At 38.1% G+C, this 24,766-nt stretch overlaps 1 protein-coding gene across 3 annotated transcripts in view; it reads left to right on the top strand.

The window, feature by feature from the left end:
• Positions 1 to 24,766, top strand: part of RABGAP1L (RAB GTPase activating protein 1 like) — a 736,110-nt gene that overhangs the window by 447,627 nt on the left and 263,717 nt on the right. For all 3 annotated transcript variants that reach the window (XM_025287225.3, XM_025287224.3, XM_025287226.3), the window contains exon 15: positions 6,796 to 6,870. In XM_025287225.3, coding sequence (XP_025143010.1) covers positions 6,796 to 6,870 — 75 coding nt within the window. The remainder of the gene's footprint in view (positions 1 to 6,795; positions 6,871 to 24,766) is intronic.

Here is a 24,766-nt window from a genome sequence, read left to right as displayed (position 1 = left end):
TAAAGAAATTAAAACTTCTCCTTCCCTAAACCCAGAAGTTATGGACTGAAAAATATTAAGCTGTCCTTGATCAGACTGTCTTTTCTTTTTTCTTGAGAGTATGCAATGTGATTTTCCATGTCTATTGAACGCCAAGGCAAATCAGAAGATGGACCCTCTTATCTTACGTGGATCCAAACACATAAATGTCTAAGAAGAATAATTCTGCACACAGTCTAAGTGAATGTCTTAGCCTGTTACTATTACAGGAACACCACTCACTGAGGGGCTTAAACAACAAACATTTACTACTCAGAGTCCTTGAGGCGGGGAAGCCTTGGTCACGGTGCTGGCAGTTTTCAGTGTCTGGTGAGGACTCACTTCCTGGTTCATAGATGGCCATCTCCTTGCTGTGTCCACAAGTGGCAGAAGAAGTATGGGAGTGCTCTTGAATCTTCTTCATAAGAACAGTAATACCATTCATGAGAGCTCTACCTCAGGACCTAATCAACTCTAAATGGTTCCACCTCGAAATAACCATTACTTTGGGAATTCAACATATGAATTCTGAGAGAACACAGTCTCCGACAGTGATATAATAAAGGTATAATGTATATAGGCTCTGTATTTGAGAAGATTTGGGTTCAGATCCTGGATTTAACTGTTTGACCTTGCCCAGGTTAATTACCTTCTCTCAATATCACTTTTGTCATCTCACAGGCTTTGTGAGGATTGATTGAGAATGTGGGAAAGCATTTAGTACAGTGTCTGACATCGTCTGCCTTTGACCATGCAGCATGCCTATAAAATCTCAGTATTCTTCCTTCAAGAATGTGAGACCAAGCTTGCAGCAATTCAGGTCACATCCTCTTCTTTAAGACTAAGACAGTAGCACCTTGTCTAAGATGCTTCCCTTGCCTTTATCTCCATTCCTTGCAGTATGGCTTGGTTACGCACCCTTTCCCTCTGGTTGGAACTCATCTCACTGTGTACTTTCTCATTGTATGTGCTGAGTTCTTCTATAAGATTCTGAGCTGAGGAACATGGACCATATATTTTCATCCTTGTGTCTACCTCAGCACAATGTTTGATTATATAATAGATACTCAGTAAATAGTGACTTGCTGACTGAAAATATAAAATTCCCTTGGGACCCCAGCCAGAAGAGTAGTCTGTAGTCCAAATCAGAGTGAAGAGAGTATAGGAACAACATTTTCCCCCTGAAAGTTACAAAGTATTTTCAAATACACAGAAAAGCTCAAAGAATTGTACAGTGAACATCCATAAATCTATCACCTAGATTCTATAATTGATATTTTATTACCTCTTTTATCAGATGTCTCTATCCATCTACTCTTGCGTTCACTTAATTAATCCATCTTAATACTTTAAAGTATCTTGGAGTATTAAAGGTGCTGGTTTAGGCATTTGGGGTAGGTCAGGCCTTGGGCTGTGGCAGTCTGCTTGTGGTCTGAGGCCCAGAAGGCTTCTGAAGCACTGGAGCAGGCACTGGAGTGGTCTTCAGGAAGCTGGCCAGCCTCCCATGCAGTTTACAAACCACACTCTGAGTCCTGCTTCAGGAGCAAGCAAATGTGCGCATGCTTCTCACAAGTGGAGTCCAGTCTTCACACAGCCCTCCTGGTAGTCCCGTTGTCCCTCCAACTAGCCACTGGGCTCATCTTCCCTGTGTTGGTCCCCAGGGTTGGGGCACCAGTATGTGGCTCAAACCATTCACTCCCTGGGAGGATCTCTTTCCCGTATAATTTCCATTTTCCTCTGAGTCTGCTCCCAGGGGCACAGGTCTGATCACTTCTCTTCCCTTCCTACTTGATTCTGTGTGGATCTTTCTTACAGTCTTGGTTGTACAGTAGTCTTTCTACCAATCGCCAGTTAGTTTTCAGTGAGAACTGTCCCACATATAGGTGTATTTTTGATGTGTTCGTGGGAGAGGTGAGAATCCTCCATCGTCATCTCCTCTCCACTTGGGCATGTTCCCAATCACCATTCATAGATATTTCTCTGTGATGTATCTTTTCAGATCTTCAGTACGTTTTTAAATTGTTTTTTTTTTATATCAAGTTAGAGGAGTTCTTTATATATTCTGTTCAAGACTTTGTTTAGATACATTTGCAAATATTTTCCCAGTCCGTAGTTTACCTGTTTTCTTAATGGTATCTTTTTATCAGTGTTGTTGTTGTTCAGTCACCCAGTCATGTCCAACTCTTTGCAACCCCATGGACTGCAGCACACCAGGCCTCCCTGCCCCTCATCATCTCCTGAAGTTTGTCCAAGTTCATGTTGATTGCATCAGTGATGCCATCCAGCCATCTCATCCTCTGATACCCTCTTCTCCTTCTGCCTTTAATCTTTCCCAGCATCAGGGACTTTTCCAGTGAGTCATCTGTTCTCATCAGATGACCAAAATCCTGGAGCTTCAGCTTCAGTCCTTCCAGTGAATATTCAGGGTTGATCTCCCTTAAAACTCACTAGTTTGATCTCCTTGCTGTCCAAGGGACTTTCAGGAGTTTTCTCCAGCACCACAGTTCAAAGGCATCAGTTCTTTAGCATTCTGCTTCTTTTTGGTCCAGCTCTCACAACCATATGTGACCACTGGAAAGACCATAACCTTGACTGTATGGACCTTTGTCAGCAGAGTCATGTCTCTGGTTTTCGTTTTCTAAATTTTGCTAATGTCTATTGTATTCATTTATTTTTTTTAATAGTTAATAACTTCTGTGCCCTGGCTAAGAAACCTTTGCCTTTACCAGGTTACAAAGATGTTCTGTCTTTTCCCTGAGTAGCTTTATAATTTTACTTTTATATTTAGGAGTATATTATATCTAGAATTAATTTTTTCATATGAAATAAAGTTAGGGATAAAGGTTCATTAATTTCCCCCGTATGGATTCCAATTGTTTGAGCACATTTGTTGAAACAATGTCTATAGATTTACATTTTTACATATGTAAAAATTTCTCCTTTCCTCACTGTTATCTTGGTAACCTTGTTGCCATTAAATGACTATATGAGGGTGGCTCTACTTCTAGACTTCTTATTCTGTTTTATTTATTAGTTTATACTTGTATCAGTTTTACATTGTCTTGGATATTGTACTTTTACACTAGGTGTGGTAAAGGCTTCTCTTCTGTTACTTTTTCCCTAGCATTTCTACTCTTGCTTTCTAGCTGTTACAGTCATCCTAGTCTGTTCTCTGATTCTTCAAGCCAGTAAGTCTATAGTTTAATATCCAAGTTTTATTCTTCCATCGTGGCACCACTGGCACATGGGCTCCAGCAAAAGCCATAAAGAATGAGAATTTTACCCAGTGTCATTACCTTCTTCCAAGTTTATTCTCCCTTCCAGTTTCTTCCTCCTGCTTTTTGCTCAGTGCTTTCAGATAGTTGTTTTATACATTTTGTCTGTATATAGATTAAATTTGTTACCAGACGGAAGGTTGGTTCAATTACCTCCTGCATTATAGTAGTGCTATTCAGTTGGTTTCTGAAAGTCAGTTTGAGCAGGCATCTGGCCAGAGAAGCAGTTACAGTGAGAAGTGGAACAAGGTGGTATGGTGCTAAAGAGAGGCAAGTTTCAAATGGAGGGAATGGATTTGGTTCCGCTCAGTTAGAGAAGGCTTAGACTAAACCCAAAGAGTGCTTGGAAGAACTCCAAGGGAAAGAACGTACTAGAACATTGTGTTTTTCAAACTGTGAATCATAAAATCGATTTAGTAGGTGGCCTCTGAAAAGTCATTTTTGTTGCTAACCTAATCCAAAGCCATAACACAATTAGAAAGTAAGATCGATACACTGCTGATATGTACTTTTATCCTAAGCTTTCCAGTTAGAGACTAGTTTATGGGGTCTCAATGAATTCATCCCTCCTCTGGTGGACTCTGGACCCTTGTTTTATGTTGGACTTCTCTTGTAACACAAATGTGCATGTACATAGCACACTTCTCAGTAACTGTTAAATATATAAAGATGGATCAAACATTTGTCAAAATTATGTCAGGGCTGATGAAGAATGATTGACTTTAGAAATCCCCAGTTTTAAGGAATCCTCAGCTTAGACTATCTTTTATGGGAAAGGGAAGCCTTGGTGATATATGTGACATGATGTCTTATCAAGAAATCTCAGAGTTCCTTGTTCATGGAAAAAGAAGTAATGGAGAGCCATCAGGGATGCACTAAGTAAGGATAGTATTAGAACCTCTCCCCTCTTTCTTTGTTAATTGTTCCTTTTCTTTTCTCTCTATAATCCTTCTACACACACACACACACACACACACACACACACACACACACACAAACACACACCCCAACCCACCCCGATCCATAAGCTCTGGATAAAAGTACAAATAAGGACTCATAAATAAAACTATATAAATCAAAGAAAAATAAGTAAAAGGATGGTAATCCATCTTTCAGTTTTTATAATTAGACTGAGCTTGGAAAACTGGTTATAATGAAGAAAAGCTTCTTTAAAATTCATTAGGAAATGATTCGGTGATCTAATTTTTCTCTCATTAGATGAGGGCATGATAATGTCACCATTGGCAGAAGGTTAAAAGATAACAACAGTTCCTCAAAAGGCACCATTAAAACAATAAAAAGGCAGACCATGCACTGGGAGAAAATATCGGTAATACATATGTCAGATAATGATTCTGTCAACAGAATGTATAAAGAGTTTTCATGAATCGACAGTGATAAGATAAGCAACTGAATTAAACAAATGAACAAGAACTCAAAGAGATATCCTCAAAAGAAGGTGTATCAGTTGCCTAAAAACACATTATAATACATTCTGTGTCATCATTAGCCATCAGAGAGATTTAAGTCAAAAGCACAGGAATTAATAAAAGGAAAAAGACTGGCAATATAAAGTATTGACAAGAATATGAGCAATGAGTACTCTTCTATTTTGCTGATGTGGAGGCAATAACTGAAAATCACTTTGCAAAATAATCTGGCAATATCTTAGAAAGTTAAACATACACTTAGCATTTGAACCTTGAACCTCCACTCCTAGGTATTTACCCAAGGGAAATGAAAACCTATGTACACAAAAAGCCTTGTGTATACAAACCAGCTTTAGTTTGTACTAGCCCCAGTCTGGGGGGAAAAAAACCCATATGTTCATCAGTGGGAGACTGGATAGACCAAGTGTGGTATATTTATACAGTGGAATACTACTCAGTAGTGAAAGTGGATGACTTACTGATGCGTTCAACAACATTGAAGACTCTCAGAAACATTATGCTGAGTGAAGGAAGTCAGACACAAAAGAGTATATATTAATCCATTTATATGAAATTCTTCTAAAAATGCAAAGCTAATAATTGTGAAAAAATCAGCTCACTGGTAGCCTAGGGTGGAGGTGGTTTGACTTCAGAGAGTCATGAGGGACAATTCTAGAATGCTATAAACATTCTATAATGATGGAGTTACATGAATGACTCAACTTATTTAAGGAACTGTGAAATTAAAAGGTATGCATTTCATTGAATATATGCTATATTTCAATAAAGATTTTTTAATAATAAAAAAGAATTCAAGTCCTTATACTCTGACTACCTTGGCATATGGGAGATATGATAACTGTTCCTATTTATCTTTGATAATCATTGCCCTGGACAGAGAGAATTTTTATACTTATAAAATCACAGTGCATTGTATTATATTAAGTACATTAAATGGAGATGCCTTCACTAAAATGAAGCACCACAGATAGGTAGGATACATGGAATGGGGTACATGTCCAGGATTTAAACAGCACAATTGGGGTTGTTTGTATTTTAAAAATAAATGGGGGAGCACCTGAATTATTTTTTTGTTGTTGTGCTAAACCAGGGGTCAGTAAACTGTAGGTATAGCCCACACTGTCTACCTTTGTACTACCCTGGAATCATAAATGGTTTTTATATTGTAAAGGGTTATATGAGAAAAGAAAAACAGTGTACAACAGATATGTAAGTGTCCCTCAAAGTCAGAGAACATGTAGAGGCTAGAGAGGGTGATCTGAGGGGGGAGTCTATTAGGTTATGATATCTGTACTACAAGGTTCCCCCATATAGTGCATTAGTGGGTGATTTTGGGGGAGAGTCTATTAGGTTATGGTGTCTGTACTACAGGGTTCCCCCATATAGTGCATTAGTGGGTGATTTTAGGGGAGAGTCTATTAGGTTATGGTGTCTGTACTACAGGGTTCCCCCATATAGTGCATTAGTGGGTGATTTTAGGGGAGAGTCTATTAGGTTATGGTGTCTGTACTACAGGGTTCCCCCATATAGTACATTAGTGGGTGTTTTGGGGGGACAGTCTATTAGGTTATGATATCTGTACTACAAGGTTCCCCCATATAGTGCATTAGTGGGTGATTTTGGGGGAGAGTGTATTAGGTTATGGTGTCTGTATTACAGGGTTCCCCCATATAGTGCATTAGAATTCCAGCATCAACTGTAGAAGCCTTCTACCCTCCTCCACCTTTTGCACTTGCCTCCCATAGTCTTGTCTGCCTGACCACAAACCATAATGGATCTTTAAAAATTAATTTAGGTGCTCTGAGCATGTTTTTATTCCAGATTCTAAAGATGAATCTGGGGATAATGGGCCATCTAGAATTGCTTTAGGAAATGTGCAGCCTCTTTGAAGGATTCCACTGTGCTAATGGCTTGCACATTCAAGATGAGGGATCAGTGAAATTGTGGTGGACAGGCCAGGGATAAGAACAAGTGGCAGCTTGATGTGAACTAGCACTTAGGTTAAAATCTGTGAATGTTTATAATATTTCTTTCCTCTCATCTTTTTCTAGGCCTACTCTGTCTATGACGAAGACATTGGGTACTGTCAAGGACAGTCTTTTCTTGCTGCTGTATTGCTGCTGCATGTAAGTAATTTTCCATGTAATAAATGGCATGGTACTGCCAAATTCATTTTATTTTCTGCTTTTTTTTTCCCCTCCCTTCCTATTCTCCATTTACTTGATGGAGATTACACATGGCATATCTTTTTAAGCCTGTACTTTTGGTGAGAAAATAAGAGATCTGATGTCAAGAACAGGACAGTTAGTTTCTCAATAGAATTAATTTTGCGGGCTGGTAGGGAATACATTGCCTATTTGGAGTTATTTTTAACTAGAACCCACTAGGATTGAGGAAGTCCAGGTATCTGCCCAAATGTGAGCAGGACCAGGAGCGTCATGAAGGAATGTGACAAGGAAGTCTTTTACCTCTTCTGTGATTTATTTTTGTACATTCTCTTTCCTCTTAGTCACCTTCATTTGACAGAACATTTATTGAGGATCAGTTGTCAGTACTGGGCTAAGACGTGGGATTACAAATATGAATAATTTATTGTTTGTGTTCTCAAAGGCCTTATGGGCTGGAATGGGGCACAGGTAATGTAGACACATACCTATTATTTTAATTCTTTCTCTGTATCTGCATTGTTTTTGTGATGGTCACTATAGAAGACTTACGGTGTGCTAGGTGAAAGCAATGCAGAGAGTAAGAGGAGAGCGGAGAGCTTTCAGAAAGGACTTTCTAGAGGAGGTGGTAGCTTTGCCAAGACATAAATGAGGCTGGGGGGTGGAGACAAGATGGATAAGAGAAGGAGTAGAGATTGCTACGTGAGCAAATGTATGGCAAAACAAAGGGCACAATATATAAAGGGAACAGTGAATAACAGTTTCTGTATCATAGCTGTAGAAGGTGAATGGAGAGAAAGAGATGTAAGATGAACATGGTCACATGGGCAGGGAAAAAATTATAAAGACTTCTTAAGATCAAGAAATGTAGGCTTTATAGAGCTTTGTTCTGTACCTAATGAGGAGCCACAGTCAGTTTGAAGCAAGGGAATGACAATCAGATGTTCATTTCAGATAAATTCGTATATCCACGTAGAGGATGGAACTGAAAAGAAGCATGTAATAGCAGAGATACCCGTTAGGAAATATCAGTCTAAATGAAAGATATTGAGACTTAGAGAAAAAGAAAGAATGAAACATTTTTCTGGAGGCAAAATTGGTAGGTTTCATGGATGGATTGACAAAGGAAGGGTCAAAAGTAGCATGTCTTGTTTCATTGCTTAAGCAACTGGGTAAATTATGGTATTTTGAGCTGAGGTAGAAAACACATCCATTGAGATTGAATGGAAGAAAAAAGGTTAAGAGTTGATGATTAATTTAGTTTTAAATTTGGAAAGGGAGGGTATTTGAGGGCCATCTGAGTAGCTGTTCAGCAGCCAGCTGTATACTGGAGACTGACTCTGGGGAGAAATCAAAGCTGAAATGATGAGAGTGGATCAGATCATTTCAGAAAAATAAGTAGAAGAAGAAAAACAGAATAGAACCCAGGAATGCCAGTTATTTAAAGAGCTAATGAGGAAGAGGGATCTTTGAAGAGTTTCTTGATTTTCAGCAGAGAAGCAGCATTGTATAATGTCAGATGCAGCAAAGAGAACAAAGTTTAAAACAAAAGGATTTTTTTTTACGGTTTGTATTCTGAAAATGAAGAACAATTATAGTAGATTCATGGTCCTAATTCTGATCATTTGACTTTAATGAAAAAAATAACATACTGTTGTTCTACTGTGATTATTCACTCTAACTTTGATTTCAGTTTCTTTCTCTGTGGTTATCATCTATTTATGGTCTTTTGATATTCTCTTACTGTCCTTTTTTTGTCATTTCCACACACACAGACCACATTCTTGAGATTTCCTGTGATAATCAAGTACTTTATAGTCATAAATTCTTGGGCCCTTAGTTCTGTCACGCGAGTGTATGTTCCTCGGCTCTTTGTCTCGTCACAACAAAGATTTGGAGTGACGGACATTAAAGCCCTCTCGGCGTGTCACAGTTCTCAGGTCTTAGATAGACTGTGTTATAGCTCTCAGGTCTCAAATGGACCATGTTATAGCTCTTAGACAAATCAGTGTTACAGCTTAGTGTTACAGCTCTATTTTATTTAGAAGATAGCAGGAAAATCCGTCTTCGAGGTGTGAGGGCACGTCGATCCAAAGACACAAGGAGAAGAGTGCCCCAGCACGCAGGAGAGAGAGAGAGAGAGAGAAAGCGGGCGCTCGAGCGAGCAAGCGAGCTTTGGCTCTTCTATTTATATGTTTATCTCTCCCTGGGCCTGTCCTATGTAAATTGGGCCAGCCAGGAGTGTTTGTTTTACCTGAGGTCCTCACTCTGGTCCTCGGACCTTCTTTTGTTTTATTTTCGCGGGCTTTTCCCTTCCTTGTCTTTTAGCCACCCCCATTTTGGACTCCTTTTCCCTATTCTACCTACCTAACAGTTCTATTACTAACGCCACCTAGTAGATCTAGAATAGTCAGGTCCCTACACAAGGGACTGGAGACTGTAAGCAGTGATGGGTGTTTTCACCAAGGTTCAAAACATCATTTTTCTAAAAGGAGTTTTCATGATCACTCTGATGAGAAGCTGGTGTTCAGGCCACAGATAGTGAAGCTTGGTCTTCTACAAAGTAATTTTTGAATATGTCGCAGTTTAGCATTTTAGACCTGTAGCCCTGTGAAACACATTATATCTATTAAACCTCAATGAGAAGAATATCACTTTAGGAAATCTGTTCTGAGACTTAACAGAAGTTTAGTTAACTGTAAGTTCATGTTTACTTGGACACATTTTCTCCCTGAAAAAAAGAGAGTGATTCAGATAGCTAAGAAACTCAAATAACCCAGATTTTTTTTTTTTTTTTTTTACATATCTACTCTTCTATTATAAGGGTCATGGAAAGTCAGCTATTGTAAACATATTCAACAAAATTGCCTCCAAAGTGTGTCACAAGATGAATAGAAATGTAGTCTAGTTTCTACACTTTCTCCTTTAATAGAAGTACACAGTTGTTGTCATTGCTTATAAAAATAGCTAGAAATATAGAAATGCCTTCGGAATCCTGGAGGAAAGATAAACTGATAATCAATGTTAGTGAAAAACAGATTAGATTGTAATTTTATTGAAAATATATGTGATAATTCTATTAATCAGCATATTTCATTGACAGACCAATATATCCATTAACCAATTTGAATAAGAGAAGCTAACTATAATTTTTTCTTTTCTGTATTTCGTGTTGTCCCCATGGTTGAAATAGGTAGAAGAATACAGTCTAGCTTAAACAATTCACCAAATACACTATCTCGGATTCCAGGGAGATATGTTATTAGGGCCTTACTGACTAATTTTTTATCAGTTACATAAGCAATGGCTTCTTTTTGCTGCCAGATAGCCTTTGGCAGCTCCATATTAATCATTGTCAGAAGCGGCTTCTTTCTGGGATGCTATCTTCCTCACCCATGGTCATTTATATTTCACGTTCACTGCCTAAGAGGAAAGAAAGACCAAAAATGAAAGTCGGTTTAAGAACAAAAATTTAGAATTTTAAAGTTTTTCAATGTATGAATAGTTTTAAGAAATAAATATCTTTTCCTGGTGCTTGGAAATTTTCAGATGCTTTGATAATATTCTTTGTAGCTTGCAGTAAAGCACTGGAAGAATTAAATGTTTATCACATAGATGCTGTTACATCCATTGATGGAATTATAAGAAATTTATCATTTATAGTTCAAAAAAGCTGTTCCAGCGCAGATTGCTTGTAATCATTATAGTGTTTGCCTTTAAATTTAAATATGCAATAATTATCACTAATATCATTATTAGTATAATAAATAATATCTTTTTGTATATTCATTTATTCTAAATACTATATAAAGTATTTTGGATAATTTTTAACACCAATATATTTCTTTCACAAATTTATTGTCAAGCAGCTTTAAAGTTTTTTTTAATCAAACATATACTTTTTTAGACTTTCAGAAGATTATGCTCCTTTTTAAGGTTAAATCACTGTGTGTGTGTATATATATATACACACACACTAATATCAGCGTGTATGGAAGCTTTCCAACTGCAAAAAAGAATTATTTTGGGATAAGCCAGAATGTTTAAATGTATTGCATTTTTTCAAAAACTGTAACTAGGCACAACTCCTTTGGAAACCAGTTTTGCTTTATCTGATAAAGATATGCATACCAGTCAATTCCACTCTTAGTATATACTTTAGTCAAATTTAAGAACCTGTACACTGGTGGCTTAGTTGGTAAAGAATCTGCCTGCATTGTGGGAGACCTGGGTTTGATCTCTGGGTTGGGAAGATCCCCTGGAGAAGAAAATGGCTACCCACTCAAGTATTCTTGCCTGGAGAATTCCATGGACAGAGGAGCCTGGCTGGACACAGTCCATGAGGTTGCAAAGAGTAGGACACAACGGAGTAATTAACACTTTCACTACTTTTACACTAGAATCATGTATTAAAATAGGATCATAATTACAGTTTATACTACAGGATCAGTGTTTATAATGATCACACAACTCAAATGCCCATTATTATAATGTCTAATAGTCTAATATTACAATTGTAATTAGATATCAAAATGGATAAATTGTGGTATGTTCGTATTGTGGAACACTATACAGCAATGAAAGGAATGTTTTGCACTACATGCCTGCATGCATACTAAGTCACTTCAGTCATGTCTTACTCTTTGTGACCCCATGGGCTGTAGCTCACCAGGCTTTTCTTCCCATGGGATTCTCCAGGCAAGAATACCAGGGTGGGTTGCTATGCCCTCCTCCAGGGGATCTTTTGACCCAGAGATCAAACCCACATCTCTTAAATCTCCTACACTGGCAGACTCTTTATCATTAGCACCACCTGGGAAATTCCTATACTACATGGGCTATTGTGAATGAATCATACAAGCATAAAGTTTAGTAAGAAAGCAAATTATTGGTATCATTTGGTATGATTCCATTTAGTATAATTCAATAATGACAAAAGTAAACTCTGTTTTCTTAGGATGCTATGTAGATGGAAAATACAGATAATACCAATGAAGTCAATATAGTTAAAGTCAGGATCATGGCCTTCCAGGAGAAACTGGGAGTCATGACTGGAAGGGGACACGGAGGGATCTTCAGGAGTAAACAGTGTTCTAGCTCCTAACCTGTTTATATTCCTTAATCATTTATTCTATAAAGTATAATCTTAACTTTTATGTATTTTTCTGTGTGCTACATTTAAAAATAATATAAGATTTTAAAATTACAAATCTTGTAATGTTCCCACCCCCCCCCCCCCCCAAAAAAAGTTTCGGGTAAGATTTAACCAATGAACTTAAGAAATGAGAAGCAGAGCTACTTCTTAGTTTTCCTGAACATAAAGATTCTACAAAGTCCGAGGTAACCAAACAGAGGCTTCCTAGTGTCTTTATATGCTTATTTAAGTAAACTATTTGTGCCATGATATTATTTAGGAATCTTTCTGCTACATGTGACATAACATGAACTCAAAATAGTTTAAATTTAAAAGGAAATATATTGGCTCACATAACTGGGAAGTCCAGAGCAGAGATGATTTTGATATGCTTGATATTCCAGAGTTCATATTTTGTTATCAGAAATCTGCATCTCTGTATCTCTGTTGTGCTTCAAGTTTATTGCCTTAACTTATAAAGGCAGGACACAAAGTAGGCAGTTTGCAAGTTGGCCTGGCTTCATATCTTTTCAGTTTTACAGCTTCATTTAGAAGGCATCATGTTTATCTTTTGCTATAGCTCCTGTACTTAAAACAAACAAGCAAGCAAAACCCCTGGAGGATTCTGGCTGGCCTGCCCTTGGGAGTCTGCCATTCTTGAGTTGGTTACTGAGGTCAGGAAGTTCAAGTGTTCTGATAGGCCTGGCCCAGGTCTTAAGTTCACCTCTGTGCTGGTAATGATCTGGATCAGCTCTTCCTGAAAAATGAAATGGTGTTCCTGTAAGAAAGGAGCTTTTGACATCAGAGGATAGGAAAGTAGAATACTAGACAGATACATCCCATTATCTTATAGTGATTCTTTGATATAAGAGTTTGAGTTTATTTTTAATAAGCCCTTCTTTACTTCCAAATCACCTTTTCCTTATAAACCTAAGAGATTTTTCCTGTTCTCTGTTAATTTTTGCATCAGTGCTTCAAGAGTCTTTCCTCAGCATCTTCTCCCTGTGTCCTGTAAATACAATCAAGGCATTTTGCCTTAAGAAAAAAAATCCTCTTTTGATCCTCCCATTTAGCTCTCTCAGATTTCTTTGTCCTTTCAAAGCCGAATTCCTTCAAAGGATTATAAAAACCACAGCTATGAATTTAAATTGTGGGTTAATACCTTTCAAGTTACATGACCTTGGGGAAGTTCCCTGAGATTGAAGAATCAGTTTCTTCATTTATAATATAAAGTGAAAATAATATTATCATCCTCCTTGGGTTTCTATGAATGTTGACTACCATGCATTATAAGTGTAATTTTATTTTGTATCTGGCACAAAAAGAGAATAGCCATGGGGTTAAGTCCAGACTTTATGTAATAGATGTATGCTGCTGCTAAGTCGCTTCAGTTGTGTCCGACTCTGTGCGACCCCATAGACGGCAGCCCACCAGGCTCGCCCGTCCATGGGATTTTCCAGGCAAGAGTAGTGGAGTGGGGTGCCATTGCCTTCTCCAATAGATGTATAGTTATTGGCAAATCACTTAACTTCCTTGAACCTCGCTAGTCTAATATTTAAAATGTGGAACTTATACCTACTTTTGTGAGGTTTAATGGGGTCATGAATGAATGAATGTAGCAATGCTGTTCTTTCTAAAACTAATAATTATTTACCCAGCCAGTTTTCTTTTGGACCCTAGTTTATATCGAGCATGCAAAGCAAACTAATAGGTGGAACAGCATGTTTTAAGACTTACAAATAGCCATTAAATTTAAATGTATTTGGCATGTATTTGATTTAAAAGGAAAATAAACACTCAGAAGTTTTCATCTATTTGCTTTTCAACTTGTAAACAGAAAATGAAAACTCATTAATTTATGATTGTCGGAATAGTCTCTAACATTCACCTTTGTTGAAGAAAACAAAAAAATCAGTGGAATATTCATTAACTTCATGGAAAAAAGGTAGATTGACTACAAAAAGACATGAAAACACATAATGTGAAATAAAAACTTAGTTTTATCCTAAACAGTTATTTAAGATTTTCAACATATAATTTTACTTCAAAAAAATCTTGATGTATGTCACTTCAGGTGAGTCATAAATACTTTTGAAGTACTTAGCATGCTTTGTTTTGTGGTTGATTGCAGAGAGAAGCAGGAGTTCCTAGGTGGCACAGTGGTAAAGAATCCGCCTGCCAGTGCAGGAGACACAAGTGACATGAGTTCGATCCCTGGGTTGGATAGATCCTCTGAGTAGGAAATGGCAGCCCACTCCAGTATTCTTGCCTGGAGAATTCCATGGACAGAGGAGCCTGGTGGACTATACAGTCCATGGGGTCACAGAGAGTCGGACATAACTGAGCACATAGAGAGAAGCAGTGAAGCTTAAAGACTGGCTCCATTCAGTGATAACCTCTGTTAGTACAGATGGCACATCATTATCAGCATTTGTTAATAAACAGTGATTACATCATGCTTGATTCTCAGATTGTGCACGTGAGGCAGGTATTTAGTTTTGTATTTCATAGAGCTGTGGATGACATTTTGATATCTTAAACATTTTGATATAAGCTTTTAATATTTATCTCATCATTTCCTCAGAAAAGCAATATTGTTTCCATGACAAAGCTTCTGTACACAGCAAAGATGGATATTCACTACTAGAGACACACTGTGCTCCAATTTCTAATATCTGATTTTAAAATATATTGTTCAATGATTTATTTTATTTTTTTTTTGAGAAACAAATGGTTGTCTTTTTTTTTTAATTTTATTTTATTTTTAAACTTTACAAAATTGTATTAGTTATGCCAAATATCATAATGAATCCGCCACAGGTGTACATGTGTTCCCCATCCTGAACCCTCCTCCCTCCTCCCTCCTAGTGCACTGGGACGACCCAGAGGGATGGCAATGATTTATTTTTATTGTAAGTTAGACAAATCAACTGCATATCAATGATAAATTAGATTGTCTAGTTCACTGTAATAAGTTAAATGCTTCACTGGTGGCTTAGCAGAAAGGATCCACATGCAAAGCAGGAGATGCAGGTTCAATCCCTGGGTCAGGAAGATTCCCTGGAGAAGGAAATGGCAACCCACTCCAGTATTCTTGCCTGGAAAATCCTATGGACAGAGGAGCTTAGCAGGCTACAGTTCATGGGGTCGCAAAAGAGTCTGACACAACTTAGCAGCTAAACGACAACAACAACAGTAAGTTAAAGAGTCATTTTAATGCTTTTTTAAAAATAGATGGATGCCCCAATGCTACTTAGTGGGGGAACCCGCTGTTACAGTAAAATGAAGTTTGCTAGTGCAGCTCCAGATTGATTTTCAGATCTTGACTGATTTTTAAAATGAATCGCGATATAAGCTAAATGGCTTCCCTGGTGGCTCAGGGGGTAAAGTGTCTGCCTACAATGCGGGAGACCCGGCTTCGATCACTGGGTCAGGAAGGTCCTCTGGAGAAGGAAATGGCAACCCACTCTAGTACTCTTGCCTGGAAAATCCCATGGACTGAGAAGCCTGGTAGGCTGTAGTCCATGGGGTCATAAACAGTCGGACACGACTGAGCGACTTCACTTTCATAAGCTAAATAGCCAATACAAAATACAGATAATACAAAAGTTTCTTACATTTATCATTTACTATAATACTGAAATCCAGTACTAATATAGTTACATTTGGGTGCCCCTTGCTTCGACTTTCACACTGATCCTTTTCTACATTTTTGCTGACTTTTACCTTCACAGTTGCCAACTGATTGCCCTGTGTGAGTGACATGCCTTCATTGATTAAGGCATATTTATTCAGAGTTTTATTAAAATTATCTTAAATAAATATCAAATACTTGGGATTTATTTAGCTCTCTGTGCTAAGAGCTTTGGGGGATACAAAGTTACAGCAGTACCCAGCAGTTTAGTGAGTGAGAGTGAAAGTCGCTCAGTCGTGTCCAACTCTTTGTGACCCCATGGACTCTACAGTCCTTGGAATTCCCCAGGGCAGAATACTGGAGTGGGTAGCCGTTTCCTTCTCCAGGGGATCTTCCCAACCTAGGGATGGAATCCAGGTCTCCCGAATTGCAGGTGGATTCTTTACCAGCTGACCCACAAGGGGAGCCCCTCTTGCTCATCATGGGATATAAATATGCATACCTGAGGGTACGTGCAGGTTTTTACATTCGCAAGGGGCTGAGTGCACAATAGTAGTGGTTAATTTTCATGTGTCACTTATATATCAGGGAAGGTCTAAGAGCTATACATCTATCTCATTCAGTCCTCAGAACGAAGTAGATTGTCATGATCCCTGCTTTACAGAAGAGGAATTTGACACCTGGGGAGGTAGCATGCCCAAGGTTACAACTAGGATTGGTATTTGAACCTAGGTCATCTGAATCCAGCAGTTAGTGGGGGCATAGAAATTACTACATGCCACAAAGAGCTTTGGGATTAAGACGAAGTTAGAAATGATCTCATCAGCTAAAGTGAATAACAGAGATTTTATGTTCCAAGTGCCATATATGATCAGCCTTAAAAGAAAGTAAAATTTCAAAGACACAGCTGTGCTGTATAATAAACCCCAACGCAGACATTACCCTGATTGTGTGCCTTAATTCCTAGGGGAGCCTGGACACTGTAGGCTGTCACTGTTTTTGTAATAAAAAGGGTGAGGAACAGAAAGGGGGCATTCTTCTCATGGATCATTCTTCTCAGTGATACATAAGAAGTGCTCTTATTTACATGAAAAGAAACACATTTTGCTACTTCCTTTGTGAGAGCATATATTTCTGGAAACCATTTTAACAGTAGAAAGCACTTTAGTAGTAATTTCCTTTCTTTTGATTTAATCTCTTTTAGCTTCATATACCTTACCTCTACAATGGGAGTAGTAAATATTTCCTGCATAGTAAAACTGATGAGTGAGTTAAATGAGATTATACATATAAAAAAAAAAGAAAATAAATTTACTTTTGTAATTTTACCTGGATAAAAAGTTTTACCCATTTCATTTTAATTCTTTTGTGTACCTACCTATAAAAGCACTATGATAGTTGTTGATGTGTAAGGCATAGTTTCTGTGTTCAAGGAGGGAAAGACCCCTCCTTGGTCCCCTACCGCATGCCTGTGTTGTCCCTCACGTACATCTCCTTTATCCTTGCACGCATGCTAAGTTGCTTCAGTCGTGTCTGACTCTATGCGATCTTATGGACTGTAGCCTGCTAGGCTCCTCTGTCCGTGAGATTCTCCATGCAAGAATACTGGAGTGGGTTGCCATACCCTCCTCCAGGGGATCTTCCACACCCAGGGATCAAACCTATGTTTCTTGTGTCTCCTGAATTGGCAGGCAGGTTCTTTACCACCAGCTTTATCCTTACAGCAGCCCAAAGTGAGAACCCAAGGTGGACATCCAGCGCCCCCAGTGTTGCAAGATGCTTTCTAGGAGGGCTACTTTGCTCTACCTAATAGAGATCAGTAGGGGAATTGGCAGGGCTTGACCAGAAGAGATCAGATAGTGACAGAGAAGAGGGTCTTTGCAGCCCACATTACTGCTTTCAGTGGCATTCAATTAGATTTCCCAGCCCATAGCTCTGACCATGTGTAGAGCCAAGCCAGTGACCTCATCTGGTCAGAGATACTGGTTGGCAGTTTGTTTGATGTAGATCATCAGTCAATGAGCTATACTGGCCATGGAGCTTGTTCTACCGCTCTGGCCAGGCAGGGAAGCAAATTCACAGGCCCCATACAATTGCTGGTTTAGGCTCCAGTCCTGATCTTCTAGGAAGTTTGGCCAGAGAAACAGAGCAAGCTGCCGATTGCATCTTACAGCCCTGCTCAGAGAGAGAGCGAAGTCAGCAACCTTGCCCAACTGTTGGGCACAGCCTGTCCCACTGTATAACCAGGTAGCCTGAAGGGTCACTCTGGGCAGCCTCAAAGCCCAGCCTTTAGTACCATCAAGCTATGGAGCCCAGCCAGTCTAACCACTGGTGCCACCCTGCCAAGGAACATAGTCTGTGACTGTGCCCATCCAGAGGCGATTGCAAAGCCCAGCTAGTGACCATTTTGACCATGGTGCACAGCCAGCAGCCCCACCCGAAGAAGAGGTTTATCCAGACTTATTATAAGTCTGTTTAGTCTCTCACAGAAACACTGAAGGCCAAGAAAGTGTGAGATGATATATTCAACATAGTGAAAGAAAAAAATATCAACCGAGAATACTAGGCTTGGCAAAGCTGAACTTTGTAAATGAAATAGAGATAAATGTGTTCCCCAACAAACAAAAGCGGAGGGAGTTCAGCATCACTAGTCCTGCCTTTCAGGAAAAATTAAAGGGCATCATTAAGCTGAAATAAAGGGATGCTGATTTAACATCATAAAAACATGAATTGTAAAATTCACTTGTAATGATAAATACCCTGAATATCCATTGAAAGGACTGATGCTGAAGCTCAAGCTCCAATACTTTGGCCACCTGATGCAAAGAGCCGACTCACTGGAAAAGACCCTGATGCTGGGAAAGATTGAAGGCAAAAGGAGGAGACGGTGGGAGAGAATGAGATGGTTAGATAGCATCACCGACTCAGTGGACATGAATTTGAGCAAACTCCGGGAGATAATGAAGGACAAGGAAGTATGGCGTGCTGCAGTCGATTGGGTCACAGAGTCCGACATAACTTAGTGACTGAGCAACAACAATGATGAATACATAGTCAGAGTCAGATTTTCTAATGTGTACTGGTAAAACATAATTCACTTACAGCTCTTTTTAAAAAGTGTAAAACAAATACCATAACTATAGTAATTTTTATCACATATTTTAAAAAAAGGATGTAAATTGTGACATCAATAACTGAAGTGTGAAGTGAGAAGAAACATTAAGTATGAAGTTTCTATACGCTATCAAAGTTAAGTTGTTATCAACTTAAAATAGGATGTCATAAGATATTTTATATAAGGCTCATATTAACCATAAAGCAAAACCAACAGTAGATTCACAAAAGAGAATCAAAGCATGCTATTACAAAGAGTCAGCAAAGCACAAAGAAAGACTGCAAGAGCAGAAGCAAGGGTCAAAGAATTCACAAAGAGAAACACAGTTAACAAAATGTTAATAATGAATCCTTGTTTATCAGTATTAATTTAAATGAAAATGGATAAATTATCCCAAAAGACATGGAGTGACTGATTGGAAAAAGAAAAAAAAAAGGCAGAATCCAATAATATGCTGCCCAAAGAGACTCACTTTAGCCTTAAGGATACACATAGACTGAGATTGAAGGGATAGAACTAAAGTATTTTAAACAAATGGTAACCAAAAGAAAGTACAGGTAGCTATGCTTATATCATACAAAATAGACTTTAAGCTAAAAATGTTCAAAAGAGATAAAGATAAACACAATTGCATACCTTTAGCTAAATTAATCAAAGAGAACACAAATAAATGAGATTATTAAAAAAGAGGGGACATTACAACTGATACTACAGAAATATAAAGGATAACAAGAGACTACTTTGAAAAGCAATACACCAACAAATTGGATAGCCTAGAAAAAAAAAGAATACATTTCTAGCAATACACAAGACTCAAGAAATAGAAAGTCTGAATAGATCAGCAGCAAGTAAGGAGACTGAATCAGGAATCAAAACTTCCTCAACAAAGAAAACCCCAGGACCAGATGATTTTAGCTGCATACCACCAAACATTAAAACCAAACATTTAAAGAAATAGTACGAATCCTTCTCAAACTCTTCCCAAAAAGTTGGAGAGGAGAAAAAACTCTCAAATTCATTTTAAGAAGGTAAGCTTTACTTTAATATCAAAACCAGAGAAGGTTACTACAAGAAAACTATAAGCCAATATCCCTAATAAATATAGTTCAGAAGTTCTTAACAATATACCAGCAAACTGAATTGAACAAAACATTAAAAGGATCATACACCATGTTCCAATGGGGATCATGGAAAAAGCAAGAGAGTTCCAGAAAAACATCTACTTCTGCTTTATTGACCATGCCAAAGCTTTAAACTATGTCTATCACAACAAACTCTGGAAAATTCTTAAAGAGATGGAAAGACCAGACTGCCTGACCTGTGTCTTGGGAAATCTGTATGCAGGTCAGGAAGCAACAGTTAGAACTGGACATGAAAAAACAGACTGGTTCTGAATAGGGAAAGGAGTATGTCAAGGCTGTGTATTGTTACCCTGCTTATTTAACTTACTGCAGAATACATCATGAGAAATGCTGGGCTGGATGAAGCACAAGCTGGAATCAAGATTGCTGGGAGAAATATCAATAACCTCAGATATGCAGGTGACACCACCCTTATGGCAGAAAGTGAAGAACTAAAGAGCCTCTTGATGAAAGTGAAAGAGGAGAGTGAAACAGTTGGCTTAAAACTCAACATTCAGGAAACTAAAATCATGGCATCTGGTCCCATCACTTTATGGGGAATCAATGGGGAAACAGTGGAAACAGTGACAGACTTTATTTTTTGGGGTTCCAAAATCACTGCAGATGGTGATTGCAGCCATGAAATTAAAAGACCCTTGCTCCTTGAAAGAAAATCTATGACCAACCTAGACAGCATATTTAAAAGCAGAGACATTACTTTGCCAACAAAGGTCCATCTAGTCAAAGCCTTGGTTTTTCCAGTAGTCATGTATGGATGTGAGAGTTGGACTATAAAGAAAGTTGAGTGTTGAAGAATTGATACCTTTGAACTGTAGTGTTGGAGAAGACTCTTGAGGGTCCCTTGGACTGCAAGGAGATCCAACTAGTCCATCCTAAAGGAAATGAGTCCTGAATATTCATTGGAAGGACTGATGCTAAAGCTGAAACTCCAGTACTTTGGCCATCTGATGTGAAGAACTGACTCATTAGAAAAGACCCTGATGCTGGGAAAGATTGAGGGCCAGAGGAGAAGGGGACGGCAGAGGATGAGATGGTTGGATGGCATCACCAACTGAATGGACATGAGTTTGAGTAAACTCTGGGAGTTGGTGATGGCTAGGGAGGCCTGGCGTGCTGCAGTCCATGGGGTCGCAAAGCGTCGGATACGACTGAGCGACTGAACTGAACTGAACTGATGCAAGGATAGGTCAACAAATGGAAATCATAAAAGTTATGTGTCACATTAGTAGAGTGAAAGATAAAAATCATATGATTATTTCAATAGGTGCAGAAAAGCTTTTGACAAAATTCAACATCCGTTCATGAGAAAATCTCTCAACATAATGGATATAGAAGACATGTACCTAAACATAATGAAGGCTGTATGTGATAAGCCAACAGCTGACATCATACTCACTGGTGATAGGTTGAAAACTTTTCCTCTGGACATACAGGTGGCCATCCTGTACATTAAAAGGTGCTCAACATCATTAATCGTTATGTATGTGTATGTGAAAATTGCTCAGTTGTGTCTGACTCTTTGCAACCCCATGGACTGTAGCCTACCAGGCTCCTCTGTCCATGGGATTTTTCCAGGCAAGAATGCTAGAATGAATTGCCATTTCCTTCTCCAGGGGATCTTCCCAACCCAGGGGTTAAACCCAGGTCTCTCACATTGCAGGCAGAGTCTTTATGTTAATCATTAATGAAGTGCAAATCAAATCACAGTGCTAGCTATCATCAGAAACACAACAATTAATAAGTGTTGGTGCAAATATGGGGAAAATGTTTCCCTTGTACCCTATGGGTGAGAATGGGAACTGGTTCAGGCCCTGTGGAAAACAGAAGGGAGGTTACTCACAAAGTGAAAAATAGAACTAACATGTGATCCAGTGATTATACTTCTGAGTATTTATCCAAAGGAAACAAACAAACTCATAAAGATACCTTCACACCACATTCATTGCAGCATTAGTTACAATAATGAAGACATAGAGACAGAGATGAGATAGCTGGATGGCATCACCGACTCGAGGAACGTGAGTTTGAGTGAACTCCGGGAGTTGGTGATGGACAGGGAGGCCTGGCGTGCTGCGATTCATGGGGTAGCAAAGAGTCGGACACGACTGAGCTACTGAACTTAAGTGTCTAATGAGTGATGGGGAGATAAGAGAGACTATGGTATACACATAGAGTAGAACAGTATTCAGCCATAAAAAGGAAATCCTTTCGTTGTGACAATATGAATGAATCTGGAGGGCTTTATGCTAAGTGAAATAAGTCAGTCAGAGAACGACATGTTTGCTGTCACTTACATGCAGAAACTTTTTTTAAAAAAAGAGAAGTTACAAAAACAGAGTAGGTAGGTAGTTGCCAGGTGTGGGGGATGGAAGAAATGGGTGAGTATGGTGAAAGGGTATAAACTTCCAGTCACTAGATTAATAAGTTCACGGGATGTAAGGTACAGCATGGTAAATATAGTTAACAATATTACATATTTGAAAATTGCTCACCACAAAAAAACTCAAAAATTCTCACAATAAAAAACAAAAATAATATCTATGTGAGGTGATATGGATATAATTATACATACATTTATATATATGTAGAAATATATAAATCAGAAAAACCCATCATTTTGTGCATCTTAAACTTACACGCTCTTGTACATCAATTACATCGCAATAAAACTTGGAAAAATTTAATGATATAAACTTACATTATATAACATTAAAAACAGAAAAGTTGTAAATACTGAAAATGAATTAATAATTATTTTGCCATATTCTACTGTTGCTTAGACTCTTGAGTCTGTTTATTGTCTGTTTTGTCTGATGGAAATGACATGTAATGATGTGCTTCTCAACTCCAATTTATTTATATTTTCTATATTTAATGAGTTTTGGTAAAATCCAGCCATTGCTAATGCTAGGTTCCTATCTCCCAACTTATTATTAGAATTTTTAATATTATATTTATTTACATTGCAAAATTTTAATTTATTGTTGTTTTTCCTGCCATCATGAAGCCACTAGTGGCTACAAGTGATTATTGTTTATTATTTCCAAAATATATTTTTATCATGTATCTTATGTTTTACAATATCATCAAATCTCATCTCAGCCTTCACTCCCTGTTGTTGACATTTTACTGACATATATTTCATGAACATGCATTGTCTTACCCTTCAAAAGCAAAATACCATTATAAGTCTATGTGTGAACTTCCTTTTTTCTCTGTGGTGTAAATGTCCATGAGTATTTGTTGTTTAGCTATATTTTGTACATTATTAGGTATTCTCATTTTTTACATCTTTGAGATTTTTACTAAATTTTGAGTGCATACCCTACTTTCTGCTTTAATAATGAATATATTAATTGAAGAGAGAGAAATACCAGGGGAAGCTTTAATTGAAGATGCTAAACAGATCCCATTTCATCTTTAAACTATAAAGAGAAGTTGAATTTCCACTTTCCAAAGGATTATACATATTTCCTATTACTTTCTTACTCGTTTTGTTAGCGAGCCTTTTCTGTTTTCACAGGGATTCATTTTTAGTCAGTTTCATGATAAGGCAGTATCTGAGATCCCATAAGAGCTTATTATATCTGACCTTAGTCTTCACAGATAGTCAGTATTGATTCTATCCCAGCTGGACTGATATTTTATAGGTTTAGTCTATGACTTTCATGTGACCCATGAACTAACTAAAAATCAAAACCTTGACTGTATTGCTGAAGCTAGACCTGAAGGATACTAACTCCAAGGCTATCCACCTCCCAACAAATCCAGATTTTTTTTTTTTTAATAAAGGTTATTAAGGATTTCTTTTCAGGGATCAAGTTCAAAGTTGATATGTATGTGTGAGAGGGACAGTTACATGGGGAAGGTGGAGGAGAGAGAGGGGAAAGGGGGCCAAGAGATAAAAGACAGAGATGCTTTCAGGGATAGAGGAAGAGAGAAGGAGTATGGAATGAATGAATATGAATGACCTTAAGCTCCATACCTAAAAGCACAGTAGAAATTTACATCTCTTGTCATGTTTGTGAATAGTTTATTCTGATCTAGCTCATACTCAGCCACCCCTCTGTTTGCACTGTAACTGTAGTGGCATCTCACTCCTCTTTCCACACATCCAGCCTCGCCTACTCCAGAACTTCTGTGTCTATATCAAACTCAGGTTGACTTGCCTATTTCCTTGTCCTTTGGGACAACACTCTACTTTCGCCTCTGTATCCAGGGCCTAGAACAGTGCATGATCTCGTATGTTCAGAGATTGCATATATGAATGCTGAAGGGCATTTAAACATTTGCTTTAATGGTTGTACCACATTCAAGGAAATAAATGAAATAGCAGATGGTAAAATATTCAACTAACCATCACTCAGAAAGAAGGAGAGATTAAGTGAATTAATTTCTCCAGGGCTGGTTACAGTTATCTTACTTGCAGCTTTTTTGTATAGCCATTTTAGTAGAGATCTGAGAGAAGACGAAGAGGCTTAGAATGTGGTAATAAGAGAAGTACTGTGACTGTATATGTGCACGTTAGTCTCAACTGAAGCTTCAGTGCAGAATTGGTAAAGGGGTAGAAAATATAGTGTGCTTACCTTCCAGATAACTGCAAATAAACTGAAAGATGTCTGCTGATTTGAAGAGCTGGGGTCAAAGCCAAGCCCCCCAACTCATAGATAAAAAAAGAAATACACAAATATTTAGAGAAGCAAAATGACAAGAGCTAACTGTAATTATTTAACTTTAGGAGATTTTAACTAACTCACATATTTCATGGTTTATAGTAGAAAACAGAAGTGGCCAATTTGTGCAGGGACTCCGATAAACAGTTCCATTTCTAA

The sequence above is a fragment of the Bubalus bubalis genome, chromosome 5 (assembly GCF_019923935.1).
Source record: "Bubalus bubalis isolate 160015118507 breed Murrah chromosome 5, NDDB_SH_1, whole genome shotgun sequence".
NCBI lineage: Eukaryota > Metazoa > Chordata > Mammalia > Artiodactyla > Bovidae > Bubalus > Bubalus bubalis.
The sequence above is the reverse complement of the archived record's forward strand: the minus strand, read 5'-3'. Positions and strand labels throughout refer to the sequence as shown.